This window comes from Pleurodeles waltl, chromosome 8 (assembly GCF_031143425.1).
Source record: "Pleurodeles waltl isolate 20211129_DDA chromosome 8, aPleWal1.hap1.20221129, whole genome shotgun sequence".
Classification (NCBI taxonomy): Eukaryota; Metazoa; Chordata; class Amphibia; order Caudata; family Salamandridae; genus Pleurodeles; species Pleurodeles waltl.
This window is the reverse complement of record NC_090447.1, coordinates 542371848-542394569: the sequence shown is the minus strand read 5'-3', so window position 1 is coordinate 542394569 and position 22722 is coordinate 542371848. Positions and strand designations below refer to the sequence as shown.

The following is a 22722-nucleotide window of genomic DNA, read 5'->3' as shown; positions in this document are numbered from 1 at the left end:
GCCTGTCTATGGGCTGAGGGTCCCCCACTCGTGTCCAGCCCTGGGTTTGGGACTGCGTTGAAGTCGCCCCCTATCACTGTGTTCCCAGGGGGCAGCTCCGCTAATAGTCTTGTCAGATCTCCTAGAGTCTTACGCACCATGTTCGGGGGAGCATAAGCGCTCACAATGTTAATTGTCTGGCCCTCTACCGTACCTGAGATCGCCACATATCTCCCTTGCGGGTCTCTCTATTCTTGTCTCACTACCATAGGTAGTGAGTGATGCAGCAATACTGCAACCCCTCTTGAGCCTCTCATAAGCCCTGCGTGGAATACCCTGTCAAATCCCTTACGGGCTAAGAAGGGGCATTTATTCCCCATGAGATGTGTCTCCTGCATCAGGAGTATGTTGGCTTTATGTCTGTGAATGTAAGCGAGCACTGCTGACCTTTTTATCTTATCAAGGAGCCCGTTGACGTTCCATGATATTATGCGAGTCGTCCCCATTCCTACCCCCCATACCCATCCATAAACTGACCTCATTGATCTCTCCCTCGGTTCTTTCCGTGGGCATCCGGGCTGACAGAATTCAGCCCAGCCTGTGTGCTTTCTTTGTCGGAGTGACTTACTACTATTATTTCCAGCCGGTAGTGGAGACCCTAGACCTACATTAACTGTAAAGAACAATAATAACAGCCTGTTGACTGGGTAGAACTTAACATGTCCCCTAACTCCCTTCCCACCCCATACTTCCCCCCAGAAGCATCTGTCCCCCAATACCAACAGCTCATTCCCAAACATAATGAGCTGATAACTTTTAGTGTCTGAGCTATGGTGGACCCCTCCATACTTGCGGATTAAGAAGTGTTAAGTTTTGTTACACTTGAACATAAGCGCCGTGACCTCGTTTTGGTCTCTGGCCCTCCTGGCCCAACTCTCCCCTCTCCGGAGGAGGACTCACAACACTGGGCTTCGTGAGAGGTCAGTGTCTTCTGCTGTTCCGGGGAGCAGTTCCCCAGAGTCTCCGGGTCGCCGGTCCCCTCCTGTGTCTCTCGGTCTCCCCTCTACCCCAGGCCCCTGGGTTGTCTCCTCCGCGGATCCTCTTGGGGAGCCTGAGATCGATTCTCCCCTCTCCTTGCGCCTTCTGGAGCGAGTTCTCCGGCGGGACCCCCCTGGTCGTCGCGGCTAGTTGTTCGTCTGCTGGCCAGTGAGTGCCAGCCGCCGCTCCTCCCCATCAAAGCCCATCGGGACCTCTTCGGTTAGCCATTTCCAAGCCTGGTCGGGGGATTCAAAGAAGTAGGTCTTATTGTTGTGAACCACCCTTAGTTTGGCCGGGAAGAGAATGCGGTACGGCACCTCCATCGCCCTCAGCTTTTGTTTAACTTCTGTAAACGAGCGGCGTTGCATTTGAACGTCTTTGGTATAGTCTGGGAACACCATGACTTTGGTTCCATCACAGTGCAGGTCTCCTTTTGATCTTGCTGCTTGGAGTATCGCATCTCTGTCTCTGAAGTTGAAAAGTCTAAGGATCACTGGCCTCAGTGGAGAGCCCGGGGGGGTCTAGCCTGCAGGGCCCGATGTGCGCGCTCAATCGCAAACCAGGGTGTCAGAAGATCCCGGGGCAACCAGGATCTGAACCAGGCCTCCAGGAATATGGCCAGGGAGGAGGCGCGGTGTTTTCGGGCAGTCCCACAATTCTGAGGTTGTTGCGGCGGGATCTGTTTTCGGCATCTTCAGCCCTTCTGTATAGTTCTGCTGTCCGAGTTGTTAGTGTTGATACCTGTGTTTTGAGGGCCGCCAGATCGTCTTCCAACGTGGAGATTCTGGACTCCGTTTCCGCAATCCTCGCTGTTGCATTACGAAGGTCTTGGCATACCAGGGCCACATCCACCCTCACTTCTCCAATTTTGCCTTCCACCGCTTCTTGGGATGATTGTATTGCTTGAAGGATAGCCACCAGGCCGCTGTTCCCGGCCTGCCTCCCTTCACCACTCTCTGCCCTTTGGTCATCTTTCGGGGCTCCACTGGGGCCCGTGGCAAATTTGTCGATGCACGTCTGCGCCGCGGCGGTGCGGGTTTGTCTATCTTTGCCCATTTTAATTGCCTTTTGGGACCATCAATTTCTGCCGGAATGCCCACTTCTGCCGGTGTGCCCACCTCCGTCGATGTGCCTTGGCTGTGATTCCTTTCTCGTGGTACAGATTGGGGGGGGGGGAAAAACACACTTCACCTTTGGCCACAGGGACCTCCGTCTCTCTTCACACCTGCATCCCCATTAAGGCCTGTTCCCCTCCTCATCCACCTCACACCCCCAGGTCCTGGGGCTCCCGGCGACTGAAGGTTATTAGTCACGGGGGAGAATAATCGCTCCCTCCTTATCTCATGGCCCCAGTGTCGTCTCCGCTGTGTCCTCCAGAAGGGGCCCGGATCGATGGGGCCAGGGGCAGCAGTCACTCACCAGCGCGAGAGGAGGAAGAAGCAGGGGGGCCACCGCGACCCGTCATCGTCCTTCGGGGTGCTCCCTGGTGCTCGCCGGGCCGTCGGACTCACCCCAGCCTCAGCGCCGCCCGTGCTCAGTTTTGCCGGGTTCGCAGCGCGGACCAGGTGTCATCGGTCCCACGCCCGTGACCCCAATCATCGCCAATCTGCCGGCCACCTTTCATGCGTTCGGTGCGTCCGCCATTTTGAGTGCGGGCGCTCCGTTCGTTTTTCCGCTCCCCTTAGGCCTGCGGTCCCCGGGACGCAGTTCGGACGTCCCAGGGGCTGCCCTGACCTTCCGCCGTCTCCCTTCTCCTCCGGGGAGGGCCATTAATGCGCATTTCTTGAGTGGATGACGGAGGGGTCAGGAGCACCTTTAAGGTGCGGCCGCCATCTTGACGCTCAAGCCACGCCCTCCATATGTTGAGAATTTTTATGCAATTTCAATGGAATGACATGTCAAACTTAATATCGATTGTGGTAAAGATGTTAGCCCTACCAAAGTAGCCACAGTGTCATGTCACATCAGAAACACAGTGGCATCACAGGTGATAAAAGACTTCACTGCAGCATGCTTTAAACCAGATGCAACACACTAAGCAGGATTGCTCTCTCTCCTCTAGTTTGCTGTGTTGTCTCAAGCTGACATCCCAAATGCCTTGAGACGCTCAATTTTAACTCCCTGCTTCTAAAAGGAAGATTTGAGTGATCCTTGTAACTATAGATTAATAACACTACTTGACGCTGATGCTCAAGTCCTTGATAAACTATTGCTCAACAAATTAGTGCTCTAGTCACAGCTAATTCGCTCTCATTGTATTAGACTGTTTTTAGGAGTAAAGAACAAGTTACTTACCTTCGGTAACGCCTTTTCTGGTGGATACACTAGCTACCTGTGGATTCCTCACCTAATGAATTCTCCCAATGCGCCAGCATTCAACGGAAATGTTCTTCCCAGCTCTGCACGTCGATGAGGACGTCACTATTGCCCAACTCCCACGCAACTCCGTCTGACGTCATAGTGGCAATAAGAGGACCTCACTGGTGTGCTGATGTCAGTTTTCACAATTTTTTACATGCCTTTGAGGTGAACACCTGACATCACATACTTGACATGACTACATCAAATATAATACGCAATATTTAATCAAATAAAAACAGCAAAATATACAAATATAAATATCTATATATCACACATATCTATACATATACAATGAAAATATACAAATACACATCCTTATATACATTCACCCCAGGAAATCTTGGTATGACCAACCAGGCAATGGGGAGGCGGGTGGGACCATGGGGAATCTACAGGTAGCTAGTGTATCCACCAGAAAAGGCGTTACCGAAGGTAAGTAACTTGTTCTTCTGATGGATACAACTACCTGTGGATTCCTCACCTAATGAATAGAGTCCCAAAGCAGTACCGGACTTGGTGGCGGGTGCCTGAATGGTCACACCAAGAAATCCTGCAGCACGGACCGTGCAAAATGGCTATCCCTCCTAACCTCTGAGTCCAAGCAATAATGATTTGCAATAGTATGGAGGGAAGCCCAAGTCGCAGCCTTACAAATTTCATCCACAGGAACACCTCTAGTCAAGGCCGAAGAAGTTGACTTAGCCCTGGTGGAATGGGCTCTAATTCCAACAGGAGGAACCCTCTTTGCTAAGGAATAACATACTTTTATGCAAAGAATGACCCACCTGGACAGTTTTCTTTTGTGGATAGCCTTGCCTTTCCTCTTCCCCATGTAGCCAATGAAGAGCTGATCGTCCACACGGAACTCTCTCATTCTCTCGATGTAGAAACTTAAAGCTCTCCTCGGGTCAAGCCAATGCAGTCTCTCCTCCTCTTTTGATGGATGGTGAGGAGGGTAGAAAGACAAGAGAGTTATAGATTGTCCCAAATGGAAGGGTGTAACAACATTTGGTAGGAAAGCCGCCCTGGACCTCAACACCACCTTGTCGGCATGAAAAGAAGTAAAAGGGGGTTTAACGCTAAGCGCTTGAAGTTCACTCACTCGCCTAGCCGACGTGATGGCTATGAGAAAAACAGTCTTTAGCACCAAAAATCTTAACGAACATGAATGTAAAGGTTCAAATGGCGAACCCATAAGGAATGTAAGAACTAAATTCAAATACCATTGAGGCATAATAAACGGAGTGGGAGGAAACCTATTGGTAAGACCCTTTAAGAACCTTATAACTATAGGGGACTTAAATAAAGAGGGTTGATCGGGAAGGCATAGAAAGGCCGACAGTGCCGACAGATAGCCCTTAACAGTCGCAACTGCACAACCCCTCTGTGCCAAGGACAACGCAAATAATAAAATGTATGACAAATGGGCCCGTAAAGGATCAATTTGCTTCTCTCCAAACCAAGCAACAAATTTTGCCCATCTGCCAGCATAGATAGATTTGGTGGAGTGTCGCCTTTCTGATAAAATAACGTCCACCACTTCTGGCGGGAGAGAAAAGGAACTCAGATTGTCCCGTTCAATCTCCAGGCATGAAGGTGCAGGCTCTGGAGGTGGGAGTGTAGAACCTGCCCCTGCGACGGCGAGAGGAGGTCTGTCCTGTGAGGGAGACAGAGTGGAGGGCACTGTGAGAGTTGGAGAAGGTCTGTGTACCACACCCTTCTTGGTCAATCCAGAGCTATTAAGATGACTTGGGCCCGGTATTGGCGAATCTTCCTCAGAACCCGAGGAATCAAGGGTATGGGGGGGAAACGTGTAAAGCAGCTGGCTGTACTAGGACATCTGAAATGCGTCCCCCAACACACCTTGCACCGGATACTGGAGGCTGCAGAACGACGGACAGTGCGCGTTCTCCCGAGTGGCAAAGAGGTCTACCTGAGGGAATCCCCACATCCAGAAGATGTGAAGGACCAGGTCTGGATGGAGACGCCACTCGTGATCGACCGAGAAGTGTCGACTGAGACTCTCTGCACGTATGTTCAGAACTCAGGCTAAATGGTTTGCTACTATGCAAATCTGATGGCCCTGTGCCCAGGACCAGAGTCACAGAGCCTCTCTGCAAAGAAGGTACGACCCTACTCCTCCCTGCTTGTTGATGTACCACATTGCGGTAGTGTTGTCCGTCAGGACCTGAACCGACTGACCACAAAGGGAATGTAGGAAGGCCTTGAGAGCCAAACGTATCGCCCACAATTCTAACGGACTGATATGAAACATCTGTACCACTGAAGACCAATGACCTTTGACCTCCAGGTCCCCCAGATGAGCTCCCCACCCTAGAGTGGAGGCATCCGTTATAACCGTGACCATTGGTGGTGGTAGCAAAAACGGCCTTCCTTGGGAAAGGTTGCCGTCCGCAGCCCAACATCGTAGATCCGCTGCAGTGTCTCTGGAAATCTTTCTCGACTCCTCAAGATCCCCTCTGTGCTGAAACCACTGCCTGCGGAGACACCACTGAAGTGGCCAGCGTGCATGAGTGACCAACATAATGGAAGAAGCGAACAGACCGAGCAGACGTAGGACCTTGAGGACTGGAACAACCGCTCCACTTTGAAACATTGGAATCAAAGCCTGAATGTCCTGAATCCGCTGAGGCGAAGGAAAGGCCCGATTCAATGTTGTGTCCAGTACTGCTCCTATGAACAGGAGGCGTTGAGAGGGCTTCCAGGTGAGATTTGGGCACATTTACCGAAAACCCCAGATCGAACAACAACTGTGTTGTCATCTGCAGGTGATGCAGACCGAGCTCTTGAGACTTGGCTTTGATCAAGCAATCGTCCAGGTAAGGGAATACCGATATTCCCTTCCTCCTGAGATTTGCTGCAACCACAGCCATTACCTTCGTGAAGACTCGAGGTGCTGAAGTAAGACCAAAAGGAAGGACCACAAACTGGTAGTGTTGGACTGTACCACAAACCAGAGATACTTCCTGTGCGATTTCAGAATAGGGATATGAAAGTAAGCATCCTGTAAGTCGACAGACACCATCCAATCTTCTTTGTTCAACGGCAGAAGCACCTGCGCTAGGGTAAGCATTTTGAATTTTTCCTGTTTGAGGAACCAATTCAAAACCCTCAGGTCCAGGACAGGCCTCAAACGACCATCCTTCTTGGGGATCAGGAAATATCTTGAATAACAACCATGAACCCTTTCCTTTCCTGCTTTGGAACCAACTCCACTGCACCTTTGGATAAAAGAACTAGAACTTCCTGCTGCAACAACAGGAGATGGTCTTCTGTGCAAAAGGAGGAGGGATGGGAGGGAGGAAACTCCAGAAAAGGAAGGGCATAACCTTTCCCCACAATATTGAGGAGTCCAATGTAATCAACTCCCACATGTGGAGAAAATGAAACAACCTTCCCCCTAAAGGAGAAGCATGGTATGCAATGGATGGAGGACTAAGGCTGCTTTCCCTGTTGCACTCCTCCGGAGGAAGAGGAAGAGGCAGGGTGCTGCTGGGTGGCGCCTCTCATTCTAACCCAACCCGCCCTCTATAGGACCTATAGGGAAGGCTGGACGGTTGTTGGCCTGCCGGTAAGTGTCTCCCCCGAAAAGAAGTTCCTCGTCCAAACCCCTGAATCTTCTAAAAGACCTGAACGGGGTGGGAGTAGAAGCCTGCAGGCCTAGGGACTTCGCAGTACCCTGCTCTCCTTAAAACACTCTAAGGCAGAGTCCGCTTTGGAACCAAACAACTTGCCCCCATCAAATGGCAAGTCCAAAAGGGTCGTCTGTGCATCTGTTGAAAATCCAGAAGACCTCAACCATGCATGTCTCCTGGTGACCATGGATGTGCCCATTGCCATGGCCACCGAGACCGACGTATCCAGCCCGACTGAATAACCTAAATCGCTGCCGCTTGCGCATCAGACAGGAGACCCTGCAAATCCTGAGGCAAATCAGGTAGCACAACCTTGGCCGCGTCCATCAGGGCATGAATATTCCTGCCCAAAACACAAGTGGCATTTGCAGACTTAAGGGCCATACTGCATGAAGAAAAAATCTTCTTAGCAGACTGCTCCATCCTTTTCGACTCCCTGTCCGATGGAGCCCCAGGGAAGGAACCAGGAGCCGAACGTGAGGAGCACGAGGCCTGAACCACCAGACTCTCCAGAGTTGGATGCCGAGAGAGGAATCCTGGGTCCCCAGGAGCCACTCTATATCTTCTCGCCACCGATCTGCTTACAGCAGTCGAAGATACAGGTTTCCTCCAAACTTCCATGGCTGGTTCTGTAAGAGCCTTATTGAACGGAAGGAGTGGTTCCGCAGCAGCCAAAGCAGGATGCAAGACTTCTGTCAGAATGTTCGTCTTTACCTCATCTACCGGTAGCGGAAGGTCCAGAGAGTCTGCTGCCTTCCTTATCACAGTACAGAACGAGGCAGCCCTCTCAGTAACTTCCCCAGGAGAGGCTAGATCCCAGTCAGGGGAAGTATTGAGACCACTCGCAGAGTCCAAACCCTGAAAGTCCTCCAGGGGCTCAGCAATTTCTCCTTCCTCCAGGAGCTGCCTTCTATACTCTTGCTCCTCCAAACGCCTCAGAGCCCTTCTTCTTGAACGTAGCCTGGCCTCTATCCTCGGCGTCGACATAGAATTGGACAATGACCTCGGCTGATGCCACCCAGGAGACACACCCCGGTCTCCGGATTCGCCCGACGCCTGATCCATCGGTGCCCATGGATAAACGGTCTCTCTTCCCCGGCGTCGACTGGATTCATGGCGGAGTCATCGGCGCCACCAGATCCACAGAAGCCACTGGCGTCGAAGGTCTCCTCGGCGATGCCAACGGCACCGGTGCCGAACCAGCACCCTCTGCTGGACAGAAGGGCATGAACGGCGTCGACTTGTATGAAGTCGGAACACCCAATCCAAAAGCTAACGGACCTGAGGGACCAGCCGGTGCACCGCCAGGGGCCATGGAGCTACAGATATTAAACATAGCATGCAAGAATGCCCCTGGATACGCTCCTGGAGCTGGGAATGTTGGATACTCCTGCAGCGTCGGCGCTGGATTAGGCACCTCCGACTGCCCTGCAGGCGAGAAGCAAGGACTCTGGTGAGGCTCGACCACCTCAAATACCAAAGGCGCCGGAGAAGCCTGAGGGCTCTCAGGCTGAGGAGTCACCAGACTGACATCCCACGTTGGACGACGCCGAATAGATGGTGACCTCGACCGGGATCGGTCTCTCTCAGAGCGACGCCGGGAATCATGCCGACGCCGTCTCTTATGCGACCTCAAGGACTTCCCTGAAGATGACCTCTGATGCATATGCTTCTCTTTCTTTTTAGCCTTGGCCAAAAACAGCCTGGCCTCTCGCTCCTTGAGCGCCTTCAGGTTAATTTTTTTTACACGAACCACACTCCACGTCGTGCTCGGAAATCAAACACCACAGGCAGTCATTATGCGGGTCCGTCACCAACATACGACCCCAGCACTACTCCAAGGCTTGAATCCTGATTTATGAGGTGGAGACATTTTAACAAAGTAATACCTTAGAGAAACAGTAGCTCCCCAAGAGCCGGGAGAAAAACCGTTATGCTTCGAAGGCACGGAAAAAAGGGAACTGACGTCAGCACGCCGGCGAGGTCCTCTTATTGCTACGATGACATCAGACGGAGTCATGTGGGAGTCAGGCAATAGTGATGTCCTCATCGGCGTGCAGAGCTGGGAAGAAAATTTGCGTTGAATGCTGGCGCAATGGGAGTATTCATTACGTGAGGAATCCACAGGAAGTTGTATCCATCAGAATGCATCATACTGTATAACATAGTATCTCTTTTTGAATTTATTGGATAGGGCACACCACAAAGGCATAATTATTTGCTTGTTTCATTGGTGTTATTGCAGCCTTCGATGGTGAACAGAAGGGTTATAGGACACTAGCTGATAAAGTGGAGGATTTTAGACACATCACTTAAGGCAATCCAAACCTTGTAGACATATTGAGTTCAGGTCATGCTGCAGTAGTGCTCCACCTCTCTGAAAATATTGACACCAATAGCAAGCTAAAGCAGGGATGCTTGCTTGCTCCCCTGTTGTTCAGTTTCTATACAGAGACTTTATAACTGTTCTGTCCAGAGCTTGATCTTTAACACCCAAATTAAGCAACATTCATATACACTTACACCAATACACAGACTATCTGGTCATTTCAGATCAAACCGGGGCTGGCTTGTTGAGGGCAATATTGACAGTAGATAAATACAGTCATCAAAATCACCTCCTTGGTAATACTGCTAAAACCAAAGTCATAATTTTTGGCAGAGGCACTGAGAGCATGAGAAGAACATAATTGTTCTTTAACACCAAATGATAATCATTTGTGGTTTGGTTAAAGATGTAGGCTTTTCCAATATTATTTGCTACATTCAAAAAAATAAAGCCTGTTTCCATCTTCACTTTTCAGTGTTTTGTAGCAGATTTCTTAGTTTCTCAGAAAACCCACTACTCTAATCCATGTGAGTCAAATTATACCTGCTTTAATGCACAGCCAGGGGGACATCAACATCAAGTTTTACAACCTCACACAAAGTTGGTGGGCTTAATCAGTAAAGCCGTAGATGTATTCATTAAAGGCTGAAGGTCATCATAATGTCTGGGGCAGTGGAGGGGACTGCTTTTGGTGTGTGTCTTATCTCTATATTTTTATATTTTTTCTTTCCTTCTTCCTATTGTTCATTTAAGCTCTATTGCTAACCCCCATTGCCAAAATAGGTCCTGGGTTTCTAGTTTACTGTCCTCTTCCTAATCCATGCCCCAACTGCTGCTCAAGGTAGGAAGCTAGGTCATGCATATACACACACAAACCACAGAAGGCACAGTGTTTAAGGCATTGATGAGGAATAGAAAGGCACCATCAGAAATCAAAATACCACATTGTTCCAGTGGATAACACAGTAGGAAGGTCTCCCACTTTTGGTATAAAACCTCAGGGGTCACGTTAGAACACAAGCCAGATGAAACTGGCACTGTTGCTTGCTAAATAATCTAAGTTGTGTGAGCCCTGTTGGGAAATTTTAAAGTCAAAACACCTGTGCCAAAATGGCTTAATTCCCCTGCCTTCTTTGCATTAATACTAGCCTTTCTCTAAGACAGCCTGGACCCAGCCAGTTTTCCAATCTCAAGTGAAAGAAAGGAAGACCACCCACTGGTCTGCCTATACAGGTAAGACAATGTCTGATTAAATTAGCACCTTGATGGACCATCGACTTGAGTTCCCCAGAAAAGTTAAGCAGTAGGAATTATTGGCATATGAGTGAGTCACCACAGCAATGCTCCAGCAGAAATGTTAATTGGCAGTGGCTCTTAAAAGTGAAAAGTATTTAATCTCTTATAATAATTAGAAATATGCTACCACAGAAATGACATTGGATTTTAGGGACTTCATAAAGATGTCCCTGTAGTGAGTAAATCTGGGATACTATCAGGGAGGGATTCATATCTGGATCCAGTTTAATTTCAAAGGTAAATGTGCAAGACCTAATAACCTTCTGCAACAGTATAGCATTAGGGCAGAATATGGATTCTGGGGAAAATATTACAGATTTTTCTAGCAAACAATTTGAATTATGTACTGCAACAGGTAGCGTGAACCGGAAAAATACACAATTACTCACTCTCTATGCATATTTATTAATAATTATGTAATAGGTCACAAAACATTTCGACAAATTTATGTGCAACTTAGCTGAATTATTGTAAGACATTTATGTGCTGACAGGACACATTATTACAATGCTTTTTTGCCGGGACAGTCACTGTCCAAACTCTACAATATTGACTGTTGGGTGGAAGGGCAATATTATAGTCTATTGGAGGGATTCTTATCCTGGGAGAGATGAGCAATTAAAGCACAGAATTTATATATATGAAGACTGGCATATTTCCAAAAGAATAATGACAGACTAGAGATTAACACAAAATAATGAATGATGAGACAATTATAGAATATTCACTATTTATAAATATGTTTTTCGTTACTGTGTACTAAGGCAATAACTGCAAAACACTATCTGGTGGTGGAAATATTGAAGGAATTTGCCAGTCCGTGGGATTAATGCTACATCACGCTTGCAAGTGAGAGTAGTTACTGTACAAAACCGAGAGCTAAGAGGTTTCATGCTCAACATTAAGTGAAAAAGAAAATGTTTAGAGAGCTCAATACTGGCAAACCTTTCCCTTAGCATCAATCATCTGTTTGCCTATTGAAAGGCAGAAGAACAATGAATAAGACAGGAAACCTTGGAGGGACTTTCTAAAATTTAGATGTTTGACCTTCTGACCTATGATACACAGTCCTCTTTTATGCCTCACCTAACAGACTGTTATAGCTTTCAACATTTCACACAGGTATAATTCCCATCCATCCACATCTCTCCCTCCCCCTTGTGCTGAGTAATGCCAGCAGTTTTCCTGATTTGTTCCCAACTTAATATAGTCACATCTTAATAGTTGTATTTTTTTTACTTTGCTTCCTGGGTGGACAGGACAGTAGCTCTACTCTAGCTTTAACACCTCTTCCTCCATTGTTCTTAGCTTCTGGTCTCTATCACATTCTTCCAATAATACTAGCTATGGCCTGGCCCCCAACTACAGTACATTATGCCTTCCACAGGTTTGTGGACTACTGGACTGAGCCTACATTTTCATTAAAGCAGCTGTTAGTTGCGTCTCAATGTTTCTATCAAGTATTCTAGTTGCGTCTCAGTGTTTCCAACAAGTATTCATTTTTCAATTGCCAATCAATCCCAAAAATATTGGTTGTGTCTACCATCTAATATCAGCACTAGTGCAGAGTGAAACAAAATCCCATGGGTCAAATAGCCTAACCCCCAAAGATCAATATACAAAGGTTTGGGGTAGAAGAAAGTTATCTATCCTACATAACATATTATGCTCTGCAGAGTAATAAGAATACTACCACTCAATAGGGTTCCAATCAACACCACACAAGTGTCTGCCCGTGCCACCAATAGTCACTGGCAGTGCATGGTAGTCAACAATAATTGTCCTCTGTGACAGCTGACAGTCACAGAAGACAGAGTGAGGGGGCGGGAGGAAGGGGCTAGTATTTAAGGGCCCAAGCACTCTCAAGTACTGTAATCTTCTGTCATCTCACATGCCCTCCTAGTTACAGGTTGCCTTCTGCTGAGGCACCCGTCAGTCGAGGGGTAAATAAACTGATTACACAGCTACTCCCCTCCTCTTCATGGCACAGAATGCATGCTGCTTCCCTTTGATGTATTCCCAGCCATGTGGTAGGAGGGAGACCCGGCTGCAATACCTTAACATTTCAGGGGTTATTCTAGTCATCCTCACTAGAATCTCAGCTAGGCCAGTATATAGAAATGTTCTTGTCCTCCCAGTCTCAAAGCCTGCTTTCATGGGGGTGCTCAGAAAAGAAGATTGGACAGGATTTCTGTCAATGTCAATGGGAGAGAGGGGGTTAAGTAGCCAAGTTGTCATTAAAGCAAGCCACGCCCTTCTCCAAAAATACTGTTACAGATACATCAGGGATGCTTTCAAAACATAAATCAGAGGTGCAGCGATTTAAACAATGGTCCATGAAAAATTGACTTAGTTCCACTATTTTGACTTTAGAGAAATACATTGAGAAGTTCAAAAAAATGTTTTTCTCCTTGAATGATAACAAATACAAACTTACGTTGAAAAGGTTATATTATGAATATTATGCCATGCTTAGTAAAAGAGCTGGTTACCCACCACCAAAAGATACAGCAAAATATTAATTCATTATCATTAGATCTAGGAAACTACTAGGTTATCTGAAAATTAAAGATGACAGCAATCAAATTCATGCTATTAGAAATAAAGATGGAACTTTACTACTTTCTACAGAAGATATTGCTACATAATTTAAGTCATATTATGCTAAGTTGTCTGGCAAACCAGATTCCATTCATCTTGATATTATAGATGAATTTCTGAAAGTGTATGATTTTTGCTCTATCTCTCAGGAAGATAAAGACTTATTGGATCTCCTTAGATGTTTAAATGAAATGAATATTTCCATAAAGTCAATTAATTCTGGTAAACTTCCCAGCCTTGATGTTCTGTCTGCTGAATTTAGCAAAGCTTTCTCACCAACTTTATTTCCACATCTCGTACCCTTGAATAAAGATTTTCACAATGATGCATCAGTTGGTGGTTCCATCACAGCAGCTTCACATAAGCCAGAAAAATATCTCACTTCTCTCTCTGAACTGTAGGACTCTTTCACAGAACAGATCAGGAAAGTAAGGTATATAAAATTATTCTATCTAACAGAGGTCCTAAATTCCATTATTTCCGAAGATCAGGCACCATTTAAGAAAGTCAGGCTGTTTTCTTATAACACAAGAACTGTTTGACATGTACTATCCAACTTTTGTTTCTTCAAGGACCCCATTGGCATTTTGGCATGAGATACTGAAAAAAAAAGCTTACGTTTAATTGAAATGTTCTTTATGAAACTTTAATTGTTTTTTTTTCTGTGGCCCAAATTACACCAACAGGGTCAAAATCGAATACGTTAAGATAACAGCTCAATTTATTGTGAAAGGAATCACCACAAATTATTTTAATCTTTTTACTAGCACTAGGTAAGATTGCCTATTATCCCCCTTTCTTTTTTTATGAGTCATTATTTTGTGCTATTCACCAATTTTAAGAGAGATAGAGCATATGTATAGGGAAGCAATGATGGTCAATAATTATTATAAGTTTATGTACCTTCTGCATCTGTTTCTTTCATCTTTCAAATTATTGATAGTAATGCCCAAGCTTCTGCTTATATCAGTTATACTCAAAGTATAGCCCGTGGGCTGCTTGCTGCCCTCCTGACCTTTACATGCGACCTTCAGATCAGCAGCAGCACTGGGCTGCTGTTTGCTTGACTCACGACTAACATAAAAAAGAAGCTAAATAAACGGGAAAACAATTATTTACACTTTACTGAAGTAAAGGGAAAGAATAAATCGTGCACCACCCAAAATTATGAACCTCTTCATTTTTCAAAACATCTTACAAAAAAGTGCAAGAATACGGCAAAGTCTCTTCAAGATTCAAAACACATATTTAATCATGCAGAATAATTTTACCTTAGTACATCAGTGCATTGATAAGCATTTTTCAAGCGATAAGTTTCAATCAGAAATTTAGAAACCTGCATGCTTCACCCACCCTGACAACAATGGCAATAGTGAACTAAGAGGCAAATCAGTTGTTATTTGCACCTTTTTGGTGGCCTTTGTTGCTACCGTACATGGACAATATTATAATTTTTCTAATCAAACATAAGAGAAGATTATGTAAAGCACACATCCTGATTTCATGTATTTTGAGGTCATCTTATATTTGCTAATAAAGAAAAAGGAGGCAAAGTGAAATAAAACAATGACCTAGGATCACACTATTTTGCCAAGTGGCAAAGCCGGGATTGATACCAGATCTTCTGATTTCACATATAGTACAATTCAGTCACTAGATGTACAAGCTTCCCTTCCACTATGCCCATGTTGCCAATCACTCGCCCCCCCCAAAACCCAGATCGCCAACTCTTCAGCCCTCAGTCACACCCAAGTCCAAACTTTTTGATCCCTCTGGAAAAGTTTGCAAGTACCCATGGCTTATATCATTCATGTAAGCAAAACATGTTTTCCATTAAAGAGTACTGTTCTTCTGGTATGCTGCACAACACTGGTATCTTAATAATTGTATGTACTTACTTATCATATTTGCTAAATCCATTTGGAGTACTATTGGTATAAACTGTTAAATGATGCTTCTAAAGATAAAGGTAAAAATAATACATGGCCTCCTCAATGTTTAAACTGGTGCAGAAAGTTTGAAGCTATTAAAATGATCATTCATCTACAGACTCTATATTTACTTTCCCTGCTAGGTTTACAGTTATCCAGAGCATTTCACAGCAATGTACATTTTATATTCTCTAAATTTAAACAGAATAATAAACCCACAAGAATATGTTACAAGAAGGTTAAAACTTTCAAACTAAAGGTGGTTGAAACCTCACTGATTTTTATAACTATCATTCTGCTTTTTTAAATAGACATGTCTTTCTGCTTTTGATACCAAAAAATTTTGTTTCAACCCCCACATAGATTTCAATTGAAAAAACGTGGTTTGGCCTTTCTCATTGCAACCTTTTTTTTAACTATGACTAAGATATCTCCAATTATAAAACTTTCTAAAGCAGCACTACTAGAATTTGACTTCTGTTTCACTTCAGTGTCAAATGTTGAAAATCAATCTCACTAGCACAATCCTTCTTTGAAACTTGAAAATATATCAAACTTTTGAAAGCATGGAATGATGCTGGATTTCTTTTTGCATATATTTGTCAATATGATGTGTTTATTTCTTTCTCAATATTTCAAACTGCATACAAGTTGAATTCTTCAGAATATTATACACATGGAAACTTTGGTGTGATACTAAGGTTACTGCCTGACACTACCAATGGTCAAGCTGCCTCATTATGTGCTGTGCCTAAATTATTATAACCATTCTGACCATGTCACTTTTAAAGTATATAAAGAATGTTTTAATTATATTTTAACACAATATATTTTGCACCTATAAGAGAACTATATAGTCTTACAATATTTCTTGCTAGCTACTAGTTGTCTTGTATAAGACACATCCCTATGTTTTCTATATTTATTGATACCATATAAGCTATTTATGCTAAGTGTGTTGACAAATCATTATTCGCTGAAACTGATTATTTAAAATAATTATGACTACTCATTTTTGATTTATGTAAAGAAGTCTGAAATTGATTGATAAAGTTGTACCTCTACCTGCAAATGTATCTCCTTCAAGAAGACCATTTGTAAGTTTGTAATACATTTATCTATTCCTTACCAGCACAACTAAAATTATTTCATTGTAATTTTTTGCCATCAAATCAATTACATATAAGAAAAAATGGCAAATTAATGTTTGTCCTTACAAAAGTATGTATGCTTGGATAATTTTCACCAGACAAAAATAATGCATTATTTCTCCATAAGCTTCGTAAACAGTCTTAGGGCCTCATTATGAGTCTGCAGCCTGAAACCCGAACTGCCAGACCTGTGGAGAGGAGACCGCCACAGAGCTGGCGGTCTTCCTCCCGGCCCTATCACAAGGTTTCCCCTGGGCTGACCAGCAGAAACATCTGAAATCAGAGGTTTCCACTGGTCAGTCCAGCGAAAACCATGTGGTGGCATTGGCCTCATGGAGCCGAGGCCAATGTCGGCACCCAGAGAGTGCCCCCCAGTGTCCCTGTGGTCCCCAGCACTGGATTTCTGCCAGCCTTTTCATGGCGGGGAAACTGGACATGTGATCAACGCTTCAGTGGTTGAGCACGACTCAGACTGCTGTAAGCCCATTGGGAACCATGTTTCTGGTCGGGACGGCCATCCGACCGCCAGTGACGTAATGTGGCGGTCAGACCACCTGGAGTGGAGCAGTCTGACCGCCATCGCATGGCTGGTGGTCTTAAGACCTCCAGCATTGTAATAAGGGCCTTAATTCAAACGTTGATTTCAGTCAGAGGTGTGCGGGATGGCTTGGTCGCTGCAAAGCTTGCATTTTTTCTCTCTTTTTACTGTTTCATGCTCCACTTACTCCTCAGTCCATCACCATGGTCTCCATCTGCTTGGTCTTTCACCCTTTACCTTCCCCTGCTTCATCTGCACTCACTGGCATCCCAGCAGACACTTTTTTTCACCCACCTTTCACGCCAGTCACCCTGTGACCCCTTTCTCTGTCTCTGCTCCCAGTTCAACAAATTTGCACAGTTTTTTCAACTACCTTTTACTGTTTGGGCCACAGGTTGGACCATGGGTGGTGCCAAATAACGTGTTGTGCATTTCTTCTGAATGGGCCAATATTAATGGTACGAAACAAATTGAGCAGACTGTGTTAATCTGACTGTCCTTAGTAATTAAAAACAGGGATGAACTAACTCCTTGCCAAGATCCCTTAAGAAGTATACTCAGGGTTGATGTTATCTTAAAAGCAGCTTCCTCTACTGCCCTCCCCACAGTAACGAAACAAACTAGGACGTACCTTGTGTCTGCTTGAGTGGTAGGCAGAAAACAGACTCTGTATTGATGGAGTGGCGTAGGATAGAGGCACTGAGTCGGTGCATGGTCTGTTCCTGATCTAATAACGTAAAAAGAAAGAAAAAAAGATTCTCTTACACTTTAATGTCACATTCAAGGAAAGAAATTCACTGGAGGTTGAAATGTGATCAAAGACCTAGCCTAATGAAAGAACTTCACAGATGAATGTTCTTCAAAGTATGCTTTGAAATAAGACGTGACAGCCCATTCCAAGCCCGTGCTCTTCCTTGCTTTTTTGCATCCTGAATCACTTTGCTTGGTGTGCTCAAAATAATTTGAAACTTTAACATGAAGATTTTCCATTACAATTACATATTACCCTGTAGAAATATCAAAGGGTACGAACATTAAAATGCACTATAAAGTAGTAAAGAGGATCGATATTGTTTTCAGAATGTAAAGGCAAGTTTAACGTGGAGGGGAACAGTAGGAAAGAAAGGAGGACAGGCAAAGAAAAGACGTGAAGGAATAAAAAGAGGAATAGTTGAATACGCAAGCACTCAACGAGTGGGATGCCTTAAAAGGAAGAAAGGGACATGAGAAGGACTGGAGAAAGAAAGACGAAACTGGGAAAGCATGGGAGAAGAAAGGATATAGAAGAAAATGAAGGTCGTAAGGAAGAAAGAAATGGGCCGACAAGACAAAAGAGTAAGAAAAACAACTGATGACATGACGGGCAGAAGGGGTTTCTAAGATTTATTGAGAGAGTTTATGATAATTGGTAATGTACATTATATTCACACAATAATAACAATTTCCTAATAAGAAACATAAAAGTGCGATAGCTTTATATAATGATTGTATTTACAAAAAATAGCATAACTTAGAAAACAAAGTGACAAAGGAAAAATACATAGAAAAAGTAAACTCTCTACGTTAAATTATGCACACGTTTTATTATTTGCATTTGACCAAACATGTTTAATTTATTATAAAGATTACACGTCTTCCAGAGTTGCATTTCTGCTGCCTGCTTATTTCTAGTTCTGAAATGCTGTGTGGAAATGAAGTAACGTAGAAAAACGTAACGTAGGGAATTGTGGATGGCTCGCCATCAACAATCAGTGGGGAAGCAAGGGTCCTATGGACAGCAAGCATTCCTTGGCACCTAATGCAATAACCGAGCAAAATGGGCCGGCCTAACCTGTGGTTCAGGAGTAAAAGAGGGGGAAAACTGGGGTGCAGTGGGCTGCTTAGATCCTATGGGGCTCTGGGGCTACTGCACCTGCAGCACCATTGATAGTTCTACCTGTCAACAATGACAACTTTTTCCTATTAGTATCCGAGTGCGTAACAAACACGAACAATATCTTTCGAAGTGTCTAGGAGGCTCAAGACTAATCGATGTGGTGCAAATTAACTTGAGGATTAAAATGACACATTATTTTATGTTGTGCAATCAAGCACTTTCTGCCACATGAACAGTAGTTCAGGGCCCCAAGACTCCTCAACAAACTTAATTCCAAATACCATATGACTCTTCCCACACACAAGTACCTGGTGCAAAAGATACAATGGTCCCTCATTTGCACGAGAGAGCCAACCAGTAAAAATCCGAACATCCCTTTGTTCATCTTCATATTACTGAACATCTGCACAGCATAAAGCACCTGAGAGACTTGCTAAATGTGTACGTGAGAGGTAGTACACATTTAGTGTGCACCCCTCATTTGGGAGGAGACAGTAGGATTCCAGGCACTATTATGGAAGGGGGGTCAGTCAAGGAGTGCACCTGTTTATAGGGATCGCAAACAGTGGATAAGGTAGATTGGGAGATTGTTAGAAGAGGCGACTGGTGCAGCATAATTTTGGCTCTACTCCTAACGTCACAAATTGCAATCTATACGTGAATGTAGCACTACATATTTTGTGTGTTTGAAAGCTTTTATAAAATATTTCTTTTATACACAACATAATATAAACGCCATGCAATGACACACCTTGCACCCTACAATCACTCCATACACCCCCATACATTACAGTGGAAAACCAAGTCTTCTCGTAATTATGTACTATGTTGCTGCCTACTCTCTGTATGTATTGGTTCTGATACAGGTGAAACCTATTCATGCACTCGCTCCTCCTACATCCCAAGCAAAAATGCATCAAAGGGGGTCCTGGCTGATCCCTCAGGTGGAACCCAGACCCCACCTGCTCCAAATTTTTTCAAAATTCCTCTGACAACCTCGTCCTTTGTATACCTCCCTTTCTATTAGTTTAGAGTGTTCCATGCCTGCCTCTCAGTCGTGATACAGGGTTGGATTCCCATTACTCAATTTTTGGGCACATCTCTCTTTGCCACTGTGCAGTCCAAGTTCACTAGAATTTTATGATACTGAGATAGATCTGTTGGTCTCCATACTCCCAGCAGCACCAGTTGAGGCTGCAGTCCTAGGGGAAATCCCTTGGCCCCTGTACTGATCTCCTCACTGCCTTCCAGAAGTCAAACAAGTGGGGACAACTCTTAAACGTATGTAGCAATGTGCCCTCAATCCTGCAGCCTCTGAGACAACCTGCGTCCATTACCCTACCAATCCTATATAGCAGCCATTGTGTGTAGTAGGTTCGGTGCAGAATCTTAAGCTGGACCAGGTGATAACTCGCATTTATTGCTACCTCGTCGTGGGACCCCCAATGCTATTTGCCAGTCTTCATCATCCAGCTCACCCAAATCTTGCCCCCATCTAGTGTGCAGTTTCAGAAGGGGGGGCTGTGTACTCCTCATTATAGTACCATATGTTCTTGAAATCAGTTTACTAACCACTAGCCCATATAATAGTCCTCGTTCCAATGTGGAGTTTTCCTGCGTCACCTCCTCCTGTGACACACATGCCCTCAGAGCATGTCTTAGCTTGTCATATTTAAGTCACTGTATGTCTGACATCTGGTATACTTTTCTCAAAGTAGGCGAATGGCACCACTCCACTGGTGTCCCAGACATCCGTCAAGGTGGAGAAGCCAATATTATTCCAGCCCTGGAAGCCGTTCAGTGCAACCACTGGGTGCAATCTGTACACCTCCCACAATGGTGTCTTCAGGATCAACATGGTATTCCAACCCATCTCTCTATAAGGTCTCTTTCAGGTGTCCACTCCTGTCCTAGAAGCAGAACCTGCTCCAGGAGCCTGTCTGCCCCCATACAGAGCATACATGTAGCTTCTTTCATCCATGCCCAGCCAGTCCTGTTGAAACACCAGATCCTCCCAATCTGAATTTGCCCAGTCATTAACCACTCCCACTTATGTTGCAGCATTATATTTCTGAATTCAAGGTAAGGCAACACCTCCCTCATAGTTGGACCCCTGAGGGCCCCCCAAAGCTATGCGTGGTGGTTTCCCTGCCAAAAGCAGTGTTATCACAAGTGCATCTACTCTAGAAAACAGAGAATCCAAGCTCTTGTACGGACTTTTATGTAGGACTTATAACAGCCTGGGAAGAGCTATCATCTTGAACATGGCGGGCCTTCCCAATAGTAAGAGAGGCAATGTTTGCCAGTGTTGCACATCCTGTTCTAATCTTTTGATCATGGGTCCTAGATTTGCCTCATAGTGTAAATCAGAGTCCTTAGGGAAAATAATTTCAAGCTATTTAAACCTCTTAGTTTCCACTCTAAGCAGCAGGGAGAACTCCCCATCTTTTTCCCAGACCCTCCCCGGGAATAATAGGGATTTGTCCCAATTCATGGCAAATCCATTATGTTTGGCGAAGATGCAAAAGACTTCTTGCAGACAGGTCAGTGCCTGGGCCGTGTTTCTCAAATACAGTAAAATACTATCAGCATTTAGCGATATAAATTCTTCCCAACCAGTTCCACCTGGCCATCCCAAGTTCTGTGCATCAATCCGTATTCACTCCACCAGAACTTCTATCATCAAAGTGAACAGCATTGGCGAAAGTGGAAACCCTCGTCAAGTACCCCTTTGCACCCAAACCCCCAGAAGATGCAACCATTGACCTTCACTCTGGCTTTCAGTCTATCCTAAAGCAGTCTGACCTATTTGATGTACTTTGGTCCAAAGTCCATCTTGGCCAGAACCCCAAATATATATGGCCATTCCACAGAGTCAAAGACTTTATTTGCATCAAATGAGGCAATGACACATCCCTCAGGTGCTGCCCCTACAACCTTCAAGTTATTATGGAGATGTCTCAGGTTTACTCTTGTTGACTGACCCGGCACGAACCAGTTTTGATTTTGATGAACTGACTCAGTAGCCACCATCCGCAGCCGATTGCCAGGACCTTGGCCAGGATTTTAAAATTTGCCTTAAGCAATTAAATTGGCAGATAGGAATTACATCTATCACTGGGTTTTTGGGACTTTAGAATGGGAAGAACTGTCGCTGTCTGCATATCTGCCGGTAGCTCTGCTTTCTGAAACACTGCCATAAAGGCTGCATGAAGAGACTCCGCCGTCCATCTGGTCAGTCTAAGGAATAATTCAATTGGGAGCCCATTCAGGCCTCGAGTCTTGGCTGGCTGCATCTGCTCCATGGCCAATGAGACCTTTTCCACCGAGATGTCAGCCTCCGAGTCCTTCATTTGGTGTGATCCCAGACACCCCATGGGACAGTCATCTACAAAGGCCAGAACCTCCTCCACTGGAGCCTGTAACTGCATGCTATAGGATGCCTCCAAGTACCCCAAGAATTCCTCTGCTATCCACTGGCTATTCCTCACCATATCCCTCGATGCTAAAATAAGTTCCTGAACATACATGCCTTCCCCTTTCTTGCTATCAATCCATGCCATTAATTTATCTCATCTGTTTCTGGCTTCATAAATGTTTCTGTTGTGCTAGGTAATTCGTTTTCACCTCATGGTTAGCAACAGGCTGATAATCAGTGCGCTTCAGGTCCATATCTGTTTTCAAGCAGGTGTACTGGATGCCATATAATCTTTCTCCAGGTGCATTAGTTCACTCTCCAGGGAGGTAATCTGTTGCACCTCTCTCTCCTATCCCCTATCCCCCCAGTAGTGATGACACCCCAGATTGTTGTGTTGTGTCCCACAATTGATAGGGTTTGGTACTGTATCCTTGTTCTCTTCACAAAAGAGTTATGTGGCCCTAGCCAAACTCTCGACCTCCTGCCTTTTCAGGTGATGTCAGGTCTACATCCTACATGTCCCATGTGCACTCTGCACATTAGTGGAC

At 45.0% G+C, this 22722-nt stretch overlaps 1 protein-coding gene across 1 annotated transcript in view; it reads right to left on the bottom strand.

Annotated features, from left to right (window-relative positions):
* The window catches only part of CFAP47 (cilia and flagella associated protein 47), a 2216809-nt gene that overhangs the window by 473490 nt on the left and 1720597 nt on the right, over positions 1-22722 (bottom strand). Inside the window, exon 57 of the mRNA XM_069204610.1 lies at positions 17512-17607. Within this exon, the coding sequence (XP_069060711.1) occupies positions 17512-17607 (96 nt within the window). The remainder of the gene's footprint in view (positions 1-17511; positions 17608-22722) is intronic.